We start from the raw sequence: 20,242 nt of genomic DNA, 5'->3' as shown, positions 1-20,242 counted from the left end.
GCCCAAGTTAAGACTGTAAATACGTCGTTAGAAGACACAGCAAGTGTGTATGTTAAAGGGAAGTTCCTGAAAGCAGGAGCCCTGGATAAAGTCAGTTGCCTGGGTGGGAAGCTTTCTACTACCAGTAACCAGTGGTATGAAGTAAGACAAAATAATTTCTGTCTCAGTTACCTGGTCTGTAAAATGGGGATAATAATAAAAAATGTGCCTTACTGTGGGCTTGTTTTGAGTTTTAAATGAGTTGTTGTATACAAAGCTCTGATTGGCAAGAAAAAGTGCTCTGTAAGCATCAGTTATTATTATTAATATTTGTGGGTAATATTAAAAACATTCTTGCAAAGAGCACTGATTGAACTCTATGAATAAGCCAGGCCAGGGTTGGCCTGTGGGTATATACAATACACACGTCAAAGTAGCTGTACATGTATTGCTTCATGCTCTGTGTTTTTAAAAGTAGAACTGACTAGAACCAACTATGCTGTCAGTACATGTATTGCTAGCTTCCAAGAATCATTTTCTTGGTAGAGACTTGCCTCCTCAAAATCAGCTGGAGGTGGTGTGATTCTGGAGTTACAGGATTCGGGTTCTCTCAGTAAGTCTGTGGCCCTGAGCTGTCAAGCAGAGGGCAGGTGTAAGTTGGTCCAGGGCAGCTGAGAGGAGGTGGACTGTTTCTTTAATAAAAGAGTCAGAGGCCAGAGCAAGCCCATCCCTGACCACCACCACACCATAAAGCATTTGTTTTCATTCACCCACCTAGCAAATAATTTGGTGTTTTTTTTTTTTTTTTTTTTTGTGACCCTGTAGGAAAAAAAGAGTAATTTGGGGACAAGAATATTTGCTGTCCCCAGAAGCCAGCCCTGCTGTCCCAAAGCTTCACCTTAGGTCTTGTGGATCTAAAAACTCTCTTAATTGTATCCTGGAGGCTCTTAACCTGGCCTGTATGGAGTCCTGCATGCCTCCCCCAGTACTTTTAACATCTGGTGTTCGGTTTATTTGCTCATTGCATGTGGGACAAGATCATGGCCCCCACTGAGATGCCAGACACAGTTACCCTAAGCAGGAACCAAAGGCTCATCTCCCACTGGGGGAGATCTCATCTCCCACGGTAAATTCCTGTTACTGGTGTTTGCTCCCAGAGCTCACAGGTGAGCAGGAAAGGTCAATGCCATTTACAGGTGCCCAATGTGATTGGTATACACGCGGTCAAGTTGACAGGCCTAGCTCTTGACACCAAGGGCATATATGTGGGCATCTTTATTTCCAGAAGTCACTTGATTATTCGACAATGTATTAGGCATTACTGCCCCTGGGTGGGTGCTGGGGCAGAGAGAGATGAATCGGACATGGTCCTGCCATTGAGGACTCTCCGACTCAGTATAAGAATCAGCCAGCTAAAGTAGAACTAACACAATGACACCTTCCATACAGGAAGGTCAGAAAAGGAGCTCAGAGGTGAGACTAACGGAGGTATTCAAATTTGATACTTTAGGGATTGGTGGGATATACCTGAAATATCAGTGTACTTGCCTTCTGAGGAACAAAAGGCTTTTTCTCTTGATCAGAGTCTACTTAGAGCTTCAGTTTGTGTGACCAGACTATTAGGTGCTAGCCTGTTCTAAATTTGTAATTCTCAGAATTTGCTGGGGAAGAGCATGTGCCTCTCTGGGTTCTAAGAGCAGCTCAAAGAATGGAGAAAATAGACCCGATTTGGGGGTGACTTCTCGTCAGTTCCCGAAACCTCTGCCTTTATTTAAAACAGCCTGTTCAATGCGAGTTCTCTCTGTCTAAAAGGCCTTTGGGATTTGAAAGCTTTTCTGGAAGTAAATGCCTTTTAGGTTTAAATGCTTTTTGCCAAAATTGTTAGGAAGAAAAGATCATAGTAACAAGTCTTAGAACAGAGGCAATGTTGTTTTGTTCCTTTTAATGAAATGCTCCAGACCTACCTCAAGTTCTGTCAGTTTCTGTCAGCTCTCTGCTGGGCTATTATTTTGATAAGGGACTTGAAAGTACATCCTTCCTTCACCGTCATTAAAGTCTTAGCACTTGGGTCAGTTGTGGTAATACTTCTGTGCTACACCGAGAGTCCTCAAATCAAAATAGTCCCCACCCTGGCTCCAGGCAGAGGGCCTCATCAGTTCATGGAAGGTGGCATCGCGCTCTGACCGGGGAGCAGGAGGTCAGGAGCCACGAAACAGGCAGGATGAAGTCACCCACCCCATTCGGGGAGGTGGAGAGAGGCGAGCCCTGCCTGCCAGTCTGGCAGCTCCAGCCAAGTCCTCGGAGCTCATCCCACACACCCCGTGCTAGTCACTGCTGTGTGTTTACATGAGTAATGGAGCTGCCGGGGGAGGGGAGTTGTAAGCAGAGCGCTGAGCCTCGCAGCTCGCATTCGGAGGGAAGCTGACATCCACACCAAGTCGAGTGGAGACTTCAGGGACGTGGGGCCGGGGAGCAGTCACATGCTGTAGCTTTCATGAGCACAGACATCATCAAGCAGATGTTTGCCGACTGGAATGGGTAATCGCCGCTTTCTCTTTGCTTGATTTTCTGTTTGTGAGTTTGTACCCCTTTGGTAATGCCAGGATTGCTTTCTGAGATGCGCTTTCAGAGAGACATTGTGGGGAGATGAGAGGAGAGCAGATTTGGGAAGCGGGGAGTCTGAGCCCTAAAACCACTTTTGAAACTTTTGCCTGATTTGAAAGGCAGCTCTGCTTTATTGTGCTTTGTCAACAGCAAGACTGTTATCCATAGTAGAAAATCAAATTAGTGGGATTATTTGTGTTTGTAAGGCGAGTATGATGTACAGTGTCCTAAAACCACTGGCTAACTGCATGACATAAGTAAGATTAACAACAATTAAGAGGGTTGGAGTTGTTCAGATTTCGTATGGCCATAATCATACCTTAAAGCAATAATAATTAAAAAAAAAAGTGTGGTACCTTGAAAGGGCTTAAAGAAATTGCTTGGGGTGTAATTGGTTAGTTTGAAATTCTTCAAGGGCTAGCCAGTTAGTTTGTTTTAATTTTGCTTGACTGGGTAACTGGTGAAGTTAAATGTGAAAACTCATGCCGGAGAGTCATAACAGCACTCAATAAACAGCAGCCTTTTTTTTTTTTTTTTTCCTCTCCTTCTTTTATGGATCTTAAAGGGATTCAACCTCAGCATCCAAGATGAGATATAACTTTGATTTGTGTCTTGTCTGTGGCTTTTAAAAAGTATAATCTCCACGGAATCAGGCTAACTCCAGTATGATCTTTGGACGTTATTTTAAATAACCCTCAAGATCTTCATAAAATATATGTATATTGAAAAGAAAAAGAGCATACTGACTTACACGTACCTGCCAGATGCCCTGAGATCTGAGACATGCTGGTTGCAAATACTATGTAGTAAATACATTTGGTAATATTTTTCAGATTATTGTGAATGCCTCTGTCTACAGCTCTCCCTTACTTATTTGTATCATACTTTGAGAAAATGCTTACCTTTCCACTTTTGAAGAGAGAGGTTTTCAAATGTTACAGTACTATGATGCCATAGTGGGCTGGCATATCTCTTGGGTTTCTGAAAACAAGATACAAAACAAAACACAAAGAATGAGCCTGGCTCAGGGCTGTCTTTCAAGGCCAGTGTGTGTTTCTTGTGTAACAACAGGGAAGTGCGTTTTCCTTATTATCATCCTTTAAAGCCGAGGGCTTCATTGTATTTACGTTAATTAGATGTGTTCCAGTGTAACAGGTTAGCTTTGAGAAACATGTCCAGAAGTGCAGAGGCTATGTAGACGCAGCCCATCAGAGAGGGACGTCTGAAAGGAGGCTTGGCTACCGCAGATGTGTACATTTCTCGGAACAATTAGAGGGCGCCGCTGGAGTGAGTGTCTCAGTTTTTAATAAGGAAACCCACGCAAATGAAAATACCTCTCAATTGTTCTCCGTTTGTTTTCAGCGCCAAATCTTAAAGGCAGACCACGCAAAAAGAAGCCATGCCCACAAAGAAGAGACTCTTTCAGTGGTGGTAAAGATCCCAACAACAATTCCGATGGCAAATCCGTTGCCAAGGTACAGTCATTTGGTTCCCCAGTATATGGTGGTATTCGTTTCTGCTGCATCTTTTTCTTTTCCCCTTTTTCTCTTTATCTGTCTGCGCCTGTGTCTTGGTGGCAGTTTTCAATTCAGAATCTGACTTTGGTATTCACAGCCCTCTGCTGTGCCTGTTCCTGCCACCCCCCCTCCCCTGGCAGGGGTTGAGGGGGGAGCTGGGGGAGGGGGCAGTGCAGGCATTTTGATTAGTCAACAGAAAGACTTCCCACCTCCCGGCTTGGAGGGTTGGGTAAAGGACAGATGATTAAGCGCCCACGTCATTGAGGCTGAGATTTCATAGTAGGTGACACAATGACATAGTTTATTCTGCTGGTATCAAAAATAGACTGGATGAACCATCCTCTTTCTGAATGTATTCATCTAAATATGCTTCAGAGATGAAAACTGGATGGAATTAGAAATGGCTAGAATGAATTTTTTTTTCAAGTTATTTTTTTTCCAAATCCCCTCTAATTGACCTTAGGATTAAAGACACGTAGCCCAGTCGTTACATGTATACATATACTTGTACAGAAATTTATATGTTTTTAAAGATCATTTGTAATGCGGAATGGAAGCCCAAATTCTAGACTCTCCTTTCAGGGCCTGGGGCCGTTTTGCCTTAGCATTCTTAGGAATCTTGCAAGTGCATGCCTGAAGAATTTAGCGCCGAGAAGGGTGAAGTGTCACTTCATATTTTTAGGCTTATCTTTTTCACTTTTGTGGGCTTGGATTGTATTTCCATGATTCCGTTTACGGGGTGTTTGCGTTTAGGTGTTGTTTCTGTGCCAAAGACAGCAATAGCCCCTTTAGGACCTGAATTGAAGCCCAGAATTCAACTGACACCACATTTCCAGATCCAAGGACTAAACTTACAAAAATGGGAGCACTTAAAAGTGCTCTAGAAGATCCTGATGTGGAAAACCATGACTTCAGTTCTATGCTGGCAGTTGACTGTTTCTGTGCCATGCCCTCCACTTCTCTTCCAGTGTAAAGAAGCAAATCACAGACATTCACATTCTGTATCTTATCTTCAAGCATGACTGTTTCATCAGGAAGTTCTGAAGACTTTCAAAATTGCAAAGGGTTAAAAAGATCACCTAGTACAAATGTATATTTTCTGGCTAAAAACGAATCTATTTTTGCCTAAAGTTATTTTTGTTCTATTCCTGTGACCTTCTGCGAGTGAGTCCATGTGGATACCGAGGGTGACATTTTCCCATAATTTGGACATCTTGGCCCTACAACTACCTATCCAGGACTTTGGCTTCTGTGATCTTGAAGGATGTCAGCGGGAACAGTTTATTCCCTATGATGTGGCTTGCAAGATACTGCAGGATGGAGCCGAGAGAGATCATAGCCCTCAGCAGAGCTTGTACTGACAACGTCTCGTGTTGGAGCCCTGCCCCATACCTCTAAGGTGATGTCCTCTGTTTATCCCAGCATGTTCTGCGCCTGAGCCCAGCAGGATGAAGCTCCTTCTCGAGTCATTGGCAGCCACCACCACGGTGTGCCTCTGGGAGCTTTACAGGACTCATACAATTGACCTGAAAGAATAGCACCTCTCCTTCCATGGAAGGCAGCTCAGGACTCATACTGGGACCCACAAAACTGAAGAGAACTGGAGGCTGTATTTGCTGCTCACCTGCTTCTTAGGAATTGGAGTCTAGCCTGGGTTTTCTAAGTGACCCTTTCCACCTGCCCTGCACCACCACTGCCATTTAGCATCTTTACAAGGAGGAGGCTCACCCTTTCATCACAGATATCACTGGTGAGTGGATGAACGTGACGCTGTAGTCAGCTCCCAGGGACCAGTCTGAACGCCTTGCTCTTCTTGGGAGTCTTGGATTACAGTCCTGCCTTGGCTGCTTCCACTGGGTCTGGAAAGACCACTTCACCTAGAAGAGAGAGACTGGTAGCTATGAAGTATGGCGGGCTTCTGTTGTCACTGATGAGTGGATGCAAAGTCCCTGCAGAATAAACAAGCCACATCTGGGGCCAGGACAACCAAGCGAAAGGCAGGTGTGTCTTCGAGTGGTCTCTTCTCAGGAAATACTACAGGAGAGGTTACAAGCCTGTGACCGTCTGATCACTTGCTGAACTGGAAGCAATGTTGCAGGCGACAGTTGGGCTTTTTAACCAAGACCTGTGTGGCTGTTTTTTTCAGAAGTGCCTCAAACAGACCACTTCTAACTATGGATAAGTACCAGCTTTCTGCAGCTCCATGCAGCAAAGCGCTGTCAGAGTAAGAACCCACTCAGTTTGTTGTCTGCATGGCTGGAAAAGCAGGTGCCCTCTTTCAGTGAGAACATGAAAACTAGCTTTGTAAGACTCTGTTTTCCAAGGGACCGAGAATGTCATGGCTTTACAATGACAGAGTCATGGAGAAGAGGCTACCAGTTCTCTGAAGATGACAAGAACATGTCCTACCCAAATCCAGGTCTGGAGCAAAAAACTTATTCACATGGTGACTTATATGAGAGAAGTCTTCTTAGCCTGGCTCTCAAATGAAAGGCCTCCATTGATAGAAGGCAAATGACTTTTCACATCCTGTAAGCACTTTGCAATGGCCAGAAGTACACAACAGGTGGCTTACATTCTAAAAGGACCATTGGAAAGGGAAACTGCAGTATGTTCTTTCATTGAAATCACAAACATACTTTCACTATTTGACAAATGTGATGCTTTCATTATTTTCAGTATTTTTCATCCCATTTGGTCCTAAGAACTTACCCCCGGGGAATATCCTTCTTGTTTCTTGAGGAGGAACATGAGGATTTCCGAGGAAGTTAGTAACCAAAGAGAAATTAGACTCTCGTTCCTTTCCTGCTGGTTCAGCACATCCTGCTGCCTCGGTTGAAGGCTGGATTAGTTACAACTCAATCCAGTGAAAGGATGTGGTTAATATCAAATAGGTGGTGGTTCACTGCAAACGTTAAATGTGGATCCTTTAATTAGCACTTCCTCAATCACTCTGGAAACCCCAGAGCTCTTGGTGAACTCGACAAGTGTAAGGCGCTCAGGTCAGGAAAAACAGACTGTAGTAATTACCTGTTAACATCAAAAGGCTGGGCTTTCTCGAGGTCTACATGAAGACTAGCTCCCATGTAATATTTCAGTAGCTTAAAATGCTGAGACAGTTTCCGTTAAGTGTGAAAAATTGTACCAAGGAACTTGACCTGGTCCTACTCAGAAAGAGAATTATCCTCTAGAGGGCTCATGTATGTTGAGAAATGCGTGCAGTCAGTCTGTGAAGGGAAACTACGGTTCATGTCTTACAAATCCCCCAGACTCGAGAAGGAGCTCCCTGAGGCTCAGGATGCAATTCAGAAGGCGGCAGCCAGGCTACACCTGGTTTCCTGTCGTCAGGGGTCCGATGACTCTGGGCTGGGCTCGTGTGTGCTCTCCATGCTTCCTTTTCTCTCCGGTTGCTTCTGCATGGCTGAGGCAGCTCCCTAGACACTAAGGGGCAAAGCTCATACTCCCTTAACTTCTGGCCTATTATCACTGCAAACTTAAGATTCAGCCTGATTTTATATGCAAAGCTGACATCAAGTCCTGTTTTTAAAGGGTTTATAGAGAGGAGATCTGAGTTCTAGACTCCGAGTTCTACCTGACCCTAGCCACACGCCAAAATACATCACCTCACTAAGCTTCAGTTTCCTCCTCTATAAAATGGGACTCGGGGATGCTTGTATGAAGCCCCCGGCGCTGCTCCCAGCTCACCGTGGCTACTCCATTCACACTGGTTTCTTTCCCTTTGCTCGACACACAACAGAAGGCATGGAGCTCTTTACACTCGGGAAACCACCTAGCTTTATCTTCTGCTTCTCACTTGGTAAATCACATTTCTAAGCTATAGGTTTTGTAATGCTTAGTAATAAGATACGCATTTTAATTGAAAGAATGTTTTGACTCATTGGAAAAGACCCTGATGCTGGGACAGATTGAGGGCAGGAGGAGAAGAGGGTGACAGAGGATGAGATGATTGGATGGCATCATCAACTCAATAGACATGAGTTTGAACAAACTCTAGGAGATAGTGAAAGACAGGGAAGACTGGCATGCTGCAGTCCATGGGGTTGCAAAGAGTCAGACATGACTGAGCAGCTGAACAGTAACATTTTGACTATCAATTTAATATTTTTATGAGTGTCAGTAAAAGATAGTGTTTAAAACCATAAGTCCTTGAGCGACACAGCCATGCCGTGCCGTGCTGAGTCACTTCAGTCGTGTCTGACTCTTTGCAACCCCATGGACTGTAGCCCACCAGACTCTTCTGTCCATGGGATTCTCCAGGCAAGAATACTGGAGTGGGCTGAGACTGCTAGGGTTCAAGTCCCAACTCACTACTTACTAACCTGGATGCTGGACGTGATCCTATGGTCTTGGACCTGTTACTCTTCCTCTCGTACCTCAGTTTCCCCATCTCTGATAGGAGGGTGATAACCTGCCCTGTTAGGGTCATGAGCATGAAAGGAGATGACACCAAAAAAGGGCTTAGAATAGAGCCAGACTACATAGTAAGCACTCAGAAAAAGCCAGGAAGCAATACAGATTAGAACTGGAGTGATTTTTATGATTTCAAAGAGCTGTTAAATTATAGATTTCATCGGAACTTTAGACTCAACAATCTAAAATTTGGCAGTGAAAAATGATGACAACATAAAGTATCCCAGGATGCTCGCCTTAATCTAATGTTACAAAGTACTAAAGTTTGAAAATAACTGTAAGTAGAAATCCTACGTGGGTAAATGTTTTCATCCCATTTCCACTGCTCTTTAAAAATGAAAATCTTATCTAGAGGCCTGGTTGAATGAGTTGTGCAGGAAGTTTTATTTATTTTTTTTTTTCAGGACCCATCTAGATATTAAACTGGTGTGTTCATGTGAGAGAATAAGCAATAAAGAAAACCCTTGTAGAGGAGATGTTTCCCTTTAATAAATAAGCATAGCCTTTTATGTTCTTAGTGCTTGCAAAGGAAAATCTGAATGGAAAGACAGAGAGGGGTCAGGAATCTGAAATGGAAAACCTTGTCGACTGTGTGGGACATGTTAATTCACCATATTTCCCAGGCACTCGTCCTCTCCTCGCTGATGTTAGGTCGGGAGATGTAAAGAATATTGGAACCCACTCGTTCCCCGTGGGCACACTTGAACTCGAAGCTTGCCCCTTCGTACTTCCCCCTTTGACAGTTAAAACAGCTCAGCACCTTAGCATATTATTTAACAACCATCAAAGGCCTCTTGTAGAACATGGCAGTGAGGCGGGATCGTGGGGTTAGCTGCTCCATGTGGCCCATTTACCACCATTTATTTTTTAATTCTAAAGCTTTTCACTTACTCCTCCTGGGTTTTTACTTGACCTCTACTTTTTCCTTTGTGGCCACTTAACATCTACGGGATTTTCAGAGCTGACTGAAAAGCTAGGCACCCTCATTAAAGAGGGGTGTCTGGTTTCCTATTGAGGGTGTGTCTGGGTGTCATACTTGGGTGACGGATGGCAGAGACTCTGCTGGTGCTCCCGACATCAGCCAGCATTGGCCTGTTTTTCCAGGTTGCTGGGAAGAGTTGCAACAAGATCAGTTTACTGTGAAGAAATGCACTTGCCTTTCATCTTGATCCAAAGTGCAGAACCTGGGACTCTTACTAAGAACACAGGGTTCCTTCCATGATGACAGTAACCACTGGTACCCTTTAGGAAAATCAAGTGTATAAAGGGACAGGAGAGTGGTCCCAGCAGATGTAAACACTGTTTCTGGTTTCACATCAACATGCTGGTAAGGAGTCTAAAAGAGGCTGGCATAGTTTGGCAAACCATGGCCCACTGGCCACCTGTTTCTATAAATAAGATGTTATTGGAACACAGCCGCATCCGTTTGTTGACATACTATGTGTGATGGCTTTCGTGTCTAGCGTTGAGTAGTTGTGACCAAGGTTATAGTACCCCAAAGCCTACCACAGTTTCCGGCCCTTCTCACAAATTTACCGTCCGTGGCCTGTGATGCTCTCGGAGCTATTTCAGGGCCAGGATAGTTTCCTGGGTGCCCGCCTTCCCACTTTAGTGGACGATGTCTCTAGCTGTGTCCCTGTAGGAATCCCAGAGCTGTGCTGGATTTGACGTGGCCTTTTATTTTTTTTCCCCCCTTTTCCAGGTGAAATGTGAGGCTAGGTCAGCCTTGAACAAACCGAAGAATAACCATAATAATTGTAAAAAAGTCTCCAATGAAGAAAAACCAAAGGTTGCCATTGGTGAAGAGTGTAGGGCCGACGAGCAGGCCTTCCTGGTGGCACTTTATAAATACATGAAAGAAAGAAAGACGCCGATAGAACGAATACCCTATTTAGGTTTTAAACAGAGTAAGTATACTTGTTTTCATTTCTGAAATATCAAAGCTACTCAGATTCTTTGAATTGGGGGTTGGAAATTTTTTGACTCAGGCTTATGTTGAAATCCTCTACCGGGGATGATACTCTGTTTATACTAAATCTACAAATCATCCGGGCCAGGAATCTCTTCCCCCTGCCTCTTTCTGCTACGTTGTTCCCTTCTGGGGCAGTTGCAGTGAGATATTTATAGGCTTGAATCCACTGATTATGACTGGAAATAGACATGTTGAAAGTTTCTCATTTTCTGTTTTGTCAATCTTGAGTGTCTGTAACGCCTTTCTTCTGAGATAATAACATGACGTAGTTTTATCAGGCACAGATGTTGCCTGTGAAAAGACAGCTTTTGAAAGGAGGACATTTAAAGATGGACAAAACAACCACAAAGAGAAAACATATTTCCTAAGCCCCAAATTTGTTGAGATAACAAAGACATGATGACTTCAGAGAAAACAAGAAATACACAAATTTGAACTGAGGGCCCAATTTTGAATTACTTTGACATGTACATGTAAGTGTCATCATATATTTTAGAGAAGAACAGGGAACTCATGGCTGAGCAGAGTTCCATATAAAGAGAAGAAACCCAGACCCTGTCCTGATTTCACAACTGAGTATATATTTTACCTCTGTCTGGATTTTGTGGCACACAAAGCGATGAGCCCCTGGTTTGAAATAGTATTTTCTCCAAATGTATCTTCTAGATTAAAACCATGTGTCATTCTGATGAAGAATGTCAAACCTGTATGTTTTACATAACAATTTACATACCTAATAGCAATTGGCACTGATTGCAAGAGAACACTCGCAGCCATTATAAACTTATATAACTACGAATGATTACAATGTTTGTCTGAAAACTGGCTGCTTGAAATAGAAGTAAAATTAATGTACTATGAACAGCTTTGTTGCATTATGCATTGGTTCAGATTAAATCAAGGCCGAGGCAGGCCCCTTGATAGCTTTGAAACAGTGCAAGGTTCAGTGAGGCTTTTTGAAAGTGTTATGTCACAGAGCCTTTTTTTTTTTTTTAATTCTTCATTTCCTTTACCAAAGAATTACTTGAAGTTCAATTTTCCCCTCTTATGAAAGAATCAAATCCTCAGCAGTCCCATTCCATGGTATTTAGTAGAAATGAACAGGGTTACCAGTAATTCGGCATAGATAATTAATAGCATAAACATATGCACGCCCTGTGAAGAGAAATTTGTTTTTAAAAATATGTATTTGCACCATCACACAGGCAAAGTAAGTTAGGGGATGAGGTGGGCACATTTCTCAGTTCCTTTGGGAATGAACAATCTTCCTTTCCTTTGATTTGTTGTTATCACCGGACCCTCAAGGGTGACTGACTTATTTACCTGCTCAGTGCAAGGCACCATGTGATACTGAAATATGCTATGGAGCTTTTAATATACTGCTGCCATCAGAAATTCTGTTAAGGTAATCATATATTAAAGTGGTTGGTATTTATTGATTATGGAGAGTTCTTCTCTGAAGGAGGCATTACATATTACTGTTTAATCAATGGCTTCTTTCTAAGGGTCCTACAAGACAACCCCTGTTTTGAAATCCCATGCTTTTCTCAAGGAGGCTGTAACGTAGCTTCTCTTGGTCTGCTGATGGCAACAGGACTAAAAATTGTGTTGTCCTTTATCCTAAAAGTAGAACTGTTTCTGTATTTCTGACTGTTTCTTAAGAAATATTTTAAGTGGTACTAATATACCCTGTTGTTGAATACTCATTGGCAAATTGTTTCCCAAGAACTTAGCTCTCTGGGTTACATTAATATTTCTTTTTATTTCTCTTTCTCATTGAAAAAAACAAAACAAAATGTTTTAATTGACATTTCTTGGAAATATGTTAATGCAATGCTTATCTAAATACTTATTGTCCCTCTAACAGTTAACCTTTGGACTATGTTTCAAGCTGCTCAAAAACTGGGAGGATATGAAACAGTAAGTGTTTAAGCAACTTAAATGAAATAATTTTGTAATCTAACTCCCCCTACCCCCACCCTGCTTTGACCAAAATGGAGAAAATGCAAACATGACCATCACTGACTGCCTTTTCAAATGGCTGTACACTTTTGGGGGTTTATTGGGCCGCTTTTGGAAGCAGTCCCAATTAGTTCCAGGTTTGGCAAAATTGTAAACTTGTCGTAAAAACTACAAGTGGAAAACATATGTAACTCTCCCCTGTCAGGGAAATTAGTTAGGTCTGTAATTTTTTCCCATGTTGAGAAAGGGCTATTATTGTACAACAAGCCAAGATTGCATAAAAGAAATTTCCCTTGGCAACATACCTGACATCTGTTCATGTCTAATATGGGAAATGTATTAAAGGCTTTCAAAAGTAATCAGTATTGGCCATTAAGGAATAGAATGCAGCAGAATCTCCTCTCATTCTAGAGCAGAGAAGCTTTATTAGACAAGGGTCAGTGCTGCATAAACAGGAAGTTATCAAACTTACTCAGAACAGGCTCTGACACTCTTTATCAGCTAATTCTAACTGACAGGAACGGGTTATTTTTAGCTTACAGGAAAATTTGATGGCCACGGATTTTTACAGCATGAATTTTGAACCGATAAAATGTTAGAGCAACAGACTCAGATTAGAATCTTGAAAAGAAGAAGAAAGAGCTGTGCTAATGTAGCATACAGAGATGACATCTGTAATAAAATCAAGTGACATAGGAAGATGTCGTCATTGGAAAGATTTTCTCCTCCACATAGTGATCAGATTGAGTTGTGCAGTTTCTTCTACAACTGAAGACAGTATTATTATTTTTTTCCTTACAGAGTAACCTGGGGTATATCTCTGTATCAGAGTAAGATGGCAGAGACAGAAAGTCAAGAAAATGAAACTCATTTTAACCCAAAATAATAACTAGTGTTTCTCGCCAGATATAGCATTTTATTCCACAAACTAATATGAGGGTTTGATGTCAGGGGCTTGGGATGGGAAAAAGATGGCAAGCAATATGTGAGTCAGATAATCTATTATTAATTAATCTATTGATTAATCTGGTATTAATCTATAATTAATAACCTGGTATTCTAAGAATTCTTTGTGAGTCTATATGCATGTAAAATGTTTACTATATAGACAATACATGTTTATAAGGAAATCAGATACTTATATGAACTATGTTTAAACATGTATTTCATAGATATAATTTGCTTAAAATTTCTGTTTTACTGAGTGTCCTACTGAAAAATAAATAATGTAGTTTTTCACTTGGTTGGATCTGTTGATGAGGTGGGGAGATTTACTCCTTCCCACTGTGGCTCATAGTTTTGTAAAATCTTGAGCTAATTATAGCTTTCATGCATGTGAAAAAGATGATAACTTATTCAGTGTTAGTCTCATAAATTTAGCAGTCCACCCCATAGCCTAGACTTTAAGTCTAACCTTTAATGTTCAGAATAGGAATACACATTCTTATGAACTCTGACTGCAGATAGTTACATGATATTGCACAACATTATGAAATGTCTTTTGAAACCCAGGAATTTTTTTGTTATTCACTGATAGGGAGAGAGCCAGCAAATTTCACTGAATCAGTTTTTCCTGCTTTTGTATCTTATGTATTTGCACCAGAATTCTTTTTTTTTTCCTTTTTAACAAGCAACAGCAGACTGGTGTAGAAAATATAAAAGAAACTTCTGATGACTTTCAAGGCATTTGCAGTACTCTTTGAACAAACAGTGATTATTCTTCTGTTGAATGAATGACTGAATGAGCACACAATCAGCAGATCACCCGACCACATATTTATTGAGCATCTTACAAGTATAATATGTAGTGTTAGACACTCTGGGGGACATAAAAATATTTAGGCTAGGGGTTCCAGTTGCTTACCACCCAGGAAAGGCATCAGCTGTAAGACAGAGTGGGAGAAGGTCAGTTGTGCTGTTTGGGTAAAGTACTTCCTCATTTAGAGATGAGGAAGAAAGACTTACAGGTCTGATGCCACTTGAGCAGAATATTGGAGAATGGATGGAATTTAGATGTGAAAGATTATGGTCTTCTAAGGATGAGACAATCAAATGGGGAAACAAACTATGTAGGTAGAATGAAGTTGGGTATAGCAAATTTGAGTAACTTAGAGTCATTAGGTGGCTGGGACAGATGACCATGAAGGGGAATTCAGGGGGAAGGATGGAGCCTAGGGAAGGAGGTCCTTGGATGCTGGCAGTGAGGGGTTGGGATCATGAAGACTGACAGCAAGTTAAGTGTTAAATTTTGCCACCTATATTGCCTGCACTGTATCGTCCTAGACAGAGTGGAGAGAAAGACTGGACTGGGAAACATGCAAGACCGGATTGGCATCTGCTTTCCATCTGGCTATGTGCTTCACATCTCTGGAGCCAAGCCTCGAAGGGGCCTGGTGACCTGTGGGGCTGTCCTTTTCCTCCTTTCTTCTCTACTTCACCCTTCAGCTCCTTCGTCCTTTGTTGGGTCCCTGCATTCTTCACAATATGCCACATTTTTCCATCTCATCTCAAGCAGTGAATCTGTGTGACTATCTCACTATTAAATCTATATTTGAGGCCATAAACTGAATAAAACCAACTGGTGGGATTTTTTTTTTCCCTTCCTTTTTTCTTTCCTTCTTTCCCTCCTTCCTTTCGGAAAACTGCCTCATACTACCTGTTGACCTTGCAGGCCCTTGAGTTTGCCACTCTGATTTTACCTTAAAGCTTTTGAATCTCTGAAGTATAGAAAACATTTTTCTTTAGTATATTTTGACTAGTAAAATTGTGAGATGTTCAATGAGGATTCAGTTTTGAAGTCAGTCCAGGAGATATATTAATAATATCCAAAGTCTGAGGACTTAAGTTGTCATCACAGCCTTACTAGAGGATACTTATCTGTGAGATCATCTGATATCAGAAGCAAGTGTAGACTAGTCATTTAGAGCTCAAAAGAGATCTTGGAATCTTCTAGATCAGTGGTTCCCAGAGGCTACTCAAGAACTGCAGCTCAAATTTTCAATGGGGAGTTTTAAAGTGTATTTGAGAATCCTTTAAAAAAAAACAAAAAACTGCCCAGATTCTGTTAATTCAAAGCTAATGGTAACAATGATTATTATTAAACTTCAGGACTCCTAGCTTCAAAATGCGGCCCCCATCTAAGTATCAAAGATTAGAAGGTTGTCTTCAGGCTATTACTAAATAAACACAATAAACATGCCAGAATATTAACATTCCTTGGCTCAAAAGCAGCACAAAGTTTCCAACGATTATTTTTCCATTTGGTAAAGTGGCAATCTAAATTGGGACTCGATGAGCTATTTTCATTTTGAATAAAGAAAAGTGTAGCCCCCTTACATTTTTAGTTTTCATGAATTGGCCTTTGTGCAGAAAAAGATCCTTGCCCTGCTCCATATATGGAAACTGAGGCACAAGGAGATGAAATGAGTTGAACGGGGGTCATCCTGGCATTCTTTCAAATTTTGAACTGCTGAGAATTTCATGCGCAATTATCTCAACCTCTGTAACATCATCACTAGGAGGAAGAGATTTATAAATTCTTTGTGCTTTGCATCCTCAGCAGTCTCTTATGTATATTTTTATGTATTGGGGGTGATGCTTTGGGGAAAGAAGAGATCTAATAATACCTTCATTGGGAGCATCCTTCAGTCATTTCTTTGAACTTAACATGAACCTTACCTGATATATCGATTAACTAGTTGAGATTTTCTGATTCTTGAGAAAAATGTGTGACCTTAGAAGATGGGTTAAGAAGTCTGGAACATGTAAATACTCAGTAATAGTAAAAACTTGCAAGTAAAATCTGTAGATGTATTTCTTCTGCTGTTAACTTGTGATTGGATAAAGAGATCTCTCTGGAATTCCTTCTGGTTATAAGAAGAGGCCATTTTAATTGGCTTGTTTTTGTTTGTGGTTATAAACTTTTCCAAACCTTCTGGTTTGAATTGCGGATTATGGATTATTTCAGTTTAGTCCTTCACAGCCCTCAAATTGAATTTTTTTTTAAAAAAGAGCAGAAGTTCTATTTTAAGCCTTTATAGAATTCAACTAATAGCTGTGTTCTGTTCTCTTGGCCTCTTCTGCTTTTGCTAGATATATATATCGTGTCTCTGCATCCCTAGGTTTAGAGATCGTAAACGTATTGAATGGATTTGATTTCCTAAAGCACATCATCTTGGCATTTTGATTGGTTGGCAATGAGACCTCTTCTTTAACAATCATATATCTGATTTCTCCTTCCAAATATTTGAGAGTCTGGGTCACCTACAGTGGAGGAGGCAGAACTGAATAAAGTTTTGCTGATGAGCTAAGAAGGTCTTCACTTCAGCGTCTGGTCAAGTAGTTAAGTCTTGCAGAGTAGCTTGGGGTATTACCAGGATGCGGCGTGTTGACGGTAGTTTGCTAAAGTGATTTCCATTTGGCTAAACATCTGATGGCAAGCCAGAGGCAATATTTGGAGACAGGTAGAGTTGGGAAATGGGTTGAGTAAATCTTATCCTAGAGGCAGAGGACCACGCAAGAGCAAGTGTGTTGCCTTCTAAGAATGCCAGCTCGCAGTCCCGCCTCTCCCCAGGGGTGAGACAGGACCACTATTTCACAACTGGAAGAAGCCACTTGTCTTCTTGCTGGAAGGATTAGGCCTTGCCATCAGATTCTGGCTTTGACATCATTTCAAGACATCCTCTGAATCTAACCCTGGTTCTCTGGACAGACAAAGCCTCTTGCTTAATTCAAAATTCTCAAGGCCAAAGATGATGTCATGTAGCTTTGAAAGGCTCCAGTTCCTGGAGTACTACCAGGAAAAAAAAGTCATCTTCCTTGAATTCAGTCCGCCCTCAAGGTGTCCTGAGAAAAAAGGCTGCTTCTCACAACAGCCCGGGCAACACTGCTCACAGGCAAACTCTCCTTTGACTTCCTAACCACATCCTGCACACTCTTACAAAGCCATGCCATAGTGGGAACCCTGTTGTCCCAAAAGTTTTCCAATGGCTTTCCTCACCAGGCCACAAAATACCAAAATTATTTCATCCTAGTGACTCCAAAGGTGGGAAAATCAAGGCTCCAAGACTGTTTGGGGTTAAAATATTTTTCCAGTTTTTTTTTTTTTTTTTAAGTAACATTTTCATCAGACAAAATTAGAGGAAGGAGAGATTCCTTTCCTACTCACTGGGTCCATTTTCTTCTCAAGGACTGGCATTGTTGAGAGTTAGTTTCAGGCCACTTTTAAAACACCACCTGAATTCTAAAGAGAGTTTGAAAACCACTTTCCAGTCTGCCCTCTGTATCTGTGGGTTCCACATCTGAAAATTCAACCAATCTTTGATCAGAAAAAAAAAAAAAAAATCCCAGAAAGTTCCAAAAAGCAAAACTTGAATTTGTCAAGCACTGGCAACTATTTATACAGCATTTACATGGTATTTCATGTTATAGCTTATCTAGAGATGATTTAGAGTACACAAAAGGATGTACATAGGTTATGTGCAAATTTTATATGAGACTTGAGCATTCATGAATTTTGGTATCCACGGGGAGCGGGGGGCGAGGTCCTTGGAAACAGGGGGGATAACTATTTATAAGGAATGAGAACTTTGTGAATATGACAGGTGTAGAGTGCTTTTCACAGTTTCTTGGGTCTTATCTGCACTAAGGAGGGAAGTAACCATCAAGTGCCTTCAAAGTGAGGTTAAGTTTCATATGCACCTAGACTGGCTTTCTTGGCTGTGGTCTGCTTGGTTTTTCATCTTGCTTTATGGTTAAATCATAAGGGATTGTGATTTCTGCGAGATTGTGAACCCTTAAAAGCAGTAGCATTTCTCTCTTTTTATGCTGTTTCCCACCCTCAACCCTCCAGCCTCTCCTTCCACCTCCACCTCTGTACCCAGTACGGGCCCTAGAACAGTAGCAGCAGAAGGCATGGTCAGGAATCCCTACTGTCTGAGTGAGGCCCTTGCGGGGGGCACAGGGGAAGCACAGTGGAAGAGAAGTCACCGCGTGGATGGAATTTTCCTTTAGGAAGTAGCGAGCCAGAGATCTTTGTATCCTTAAAAACCTAAAATAATGGGTCAGGTTGAAACATGAACATGACTGGGAAGCCTGAGGCTTCATGAACAGTTGATCAAACTGACTCCACAGCTAGATCAAACTTTCCAGCTGAATGGGGCTGGGGGCCAGATACCAGGAGGCAGACGCTGCTCCTACCCCTAGATGGGTTTAAAGCTTACACACATGCAGGGAGGATGGCAGAATAAGAACCCTGAGCAAATGCACGCCTAGGCATGACGAAAGCACGAGTGAGAACGGAAGGCAGACGTACACAGGTGGGGGTATGGTGCCCAGGGCTGTCCTGGAAGGAGGGCTCTGCGACCCCCTGTAGGTTTGGACAAGGCGAGGATTGAGACATTTCATGCTGTAGAGCCTATGGTCAGCGTTTGAATTAAAAGCGCATCTGGGCACAAAAAAAGAGAGAGAGATGTATACCCAGGAGACCTGTGTACTTAAAAGCATTTAGCAGTTGGAAAGAGTACATTTTATGACTTTCCTGTGGAAAGAAAATATCTCAAAATGGCCTGATTCATCTAGGCTGGCCAGTGGAAGCTCAGTAAACAGAGAGCCCAGTTCCTTGAAGGCCCAGCCCTTGTCTTTTCTCCACTGGGTAAAAAAAAAAAAAAAAACCAACTGTATTTAAACAGCGGAATCTGCTAGTAGGGGGCTAACACAGACCTCTAGCCAGCTGTACAGGGCTTATTAACGCCGAATGGTGACTGATGCTGGCTTCCTGCTGCCACAGTTTCAATCCTAGCATGAGGAAGACTTTGTTTTTGTTCCTTTTGATAATTCATTATTTATTCTCAAAGAAGTTTTAACATTTCTGTGATAGGCGAGTGTTTAACAGGGCATACCTCAGTATGGATGATAGATTGTGGGTGGGGAGCATGGCCAGTTTCCACACATATCCCTGTCAGCAGTGGTCTCTTATTCACTATATTTTTCACAATCAGTATTCCTTTGTTTATAAATTTGGTCATGTGTTGATTTTTGGAATCTGCCACTAGGATGCAGGCATCTCAGGTGTTGGGTTTGCACTGCGGCCACCCAGCTGCTGGCACAGTACCCAACAAATGGGAGATGTTCAATAAATGTTTGGTGAGTGAATGCATGGGTGAAAAGACAGATTCTGATCAAATTGGGACTTATCCATGATTTAATGGTGAATCTCTGTTCGTAGAGGCACAAGTAGGCAGGGTGGCAGCAACCACAATTCTAACAGACACTTAAAGAGAGGAACATCTCAGAGAGCTATTAACCCAACCCCCTGCCTTAGATTCTTGGTGACCTCCTAGCTGTGCTATTTTCCCACTACTGAGAGTTTCAGAATTTGTAGCAAAAGCAATGGGTCCCACAGCTATCTCCCTCCTTTGAAGCAAAAGGTCCCTGGAGTTCTGTATTATCACCCTGGTGCACCATTCACCAGGTCATTCTGATATGGAGGCTGCTTTGACGTAGTGGAAAAAAGTCTGCTCTTGGGACCAAAAGACATTGGTATGACTCCTGGCATTCCCACTCTGCTGCTGTGTGTCCTTAGATAAATCATGCAACCTCTCTGAGACGTGTTTCCTTTGTCTGTGAATGAGATTCCTATAGGCTGCCTCACAGGCTGATAGGATTAAATGATATCGTGGATATGAAAACTCTTTACAAAATAGAAAGTACAGCACACTCATAGATAAAAGGATGACAAGAGTGATTATTTCTTCTAAAGTGACTACAGGAACACACA

At 41.9% G+C, this 20,242-nt stretch overlaps 1 protein-coding gene across 2 annotated transcripts in view; it reads left to right on the top strand.

Annotated features, from left to right (window-relative positions):
- The window catches only part of ARID5B (AT-rich interaction domain 5B), a 188,196-nt gene that overhangs the window by 142,696 nt on the left and 25,258 nt on the right, over positions 1–20,242 (top strand). For both annotated transcript variants that reach the window (XM_068982653.1, XM_068982654.1), the window contains exons 5-7: positions 3,946–4,058; positions 10,234–10,438; positions 12,371–12,423. In XM_068982653.1, coding sequence (XP_068838754.1) covers positions 3,946–4,058; positions 10,234–10,438; positions 12,371–12,423 — 371 coding nt within the window. The remainder of the gene's footprint in view (positions 1–3,945; positions 4,059–10,233; positions 10,439–12,370; positions 12,424–20,242) is intronic.

The sequence above is a fragment of the Capricornis sumatraensis genome, chromosome 10 (assembly GCF_032405125.1).
Source record: "Capricornis sumatraensis isolate serow.1 chromosome 10, serow.2, whole genome shotgun sequence".
NCBI lineage: Eukaryota > Metazoa > Chordata > Mammalia > Artiodactyla > Bovidae > Capricornis > Capricornis sumatraensis.
Note: the sequence above shows the minus strand (reverse complement) of the source record. Positions and strands in the feature narration are given on the sequence as shown.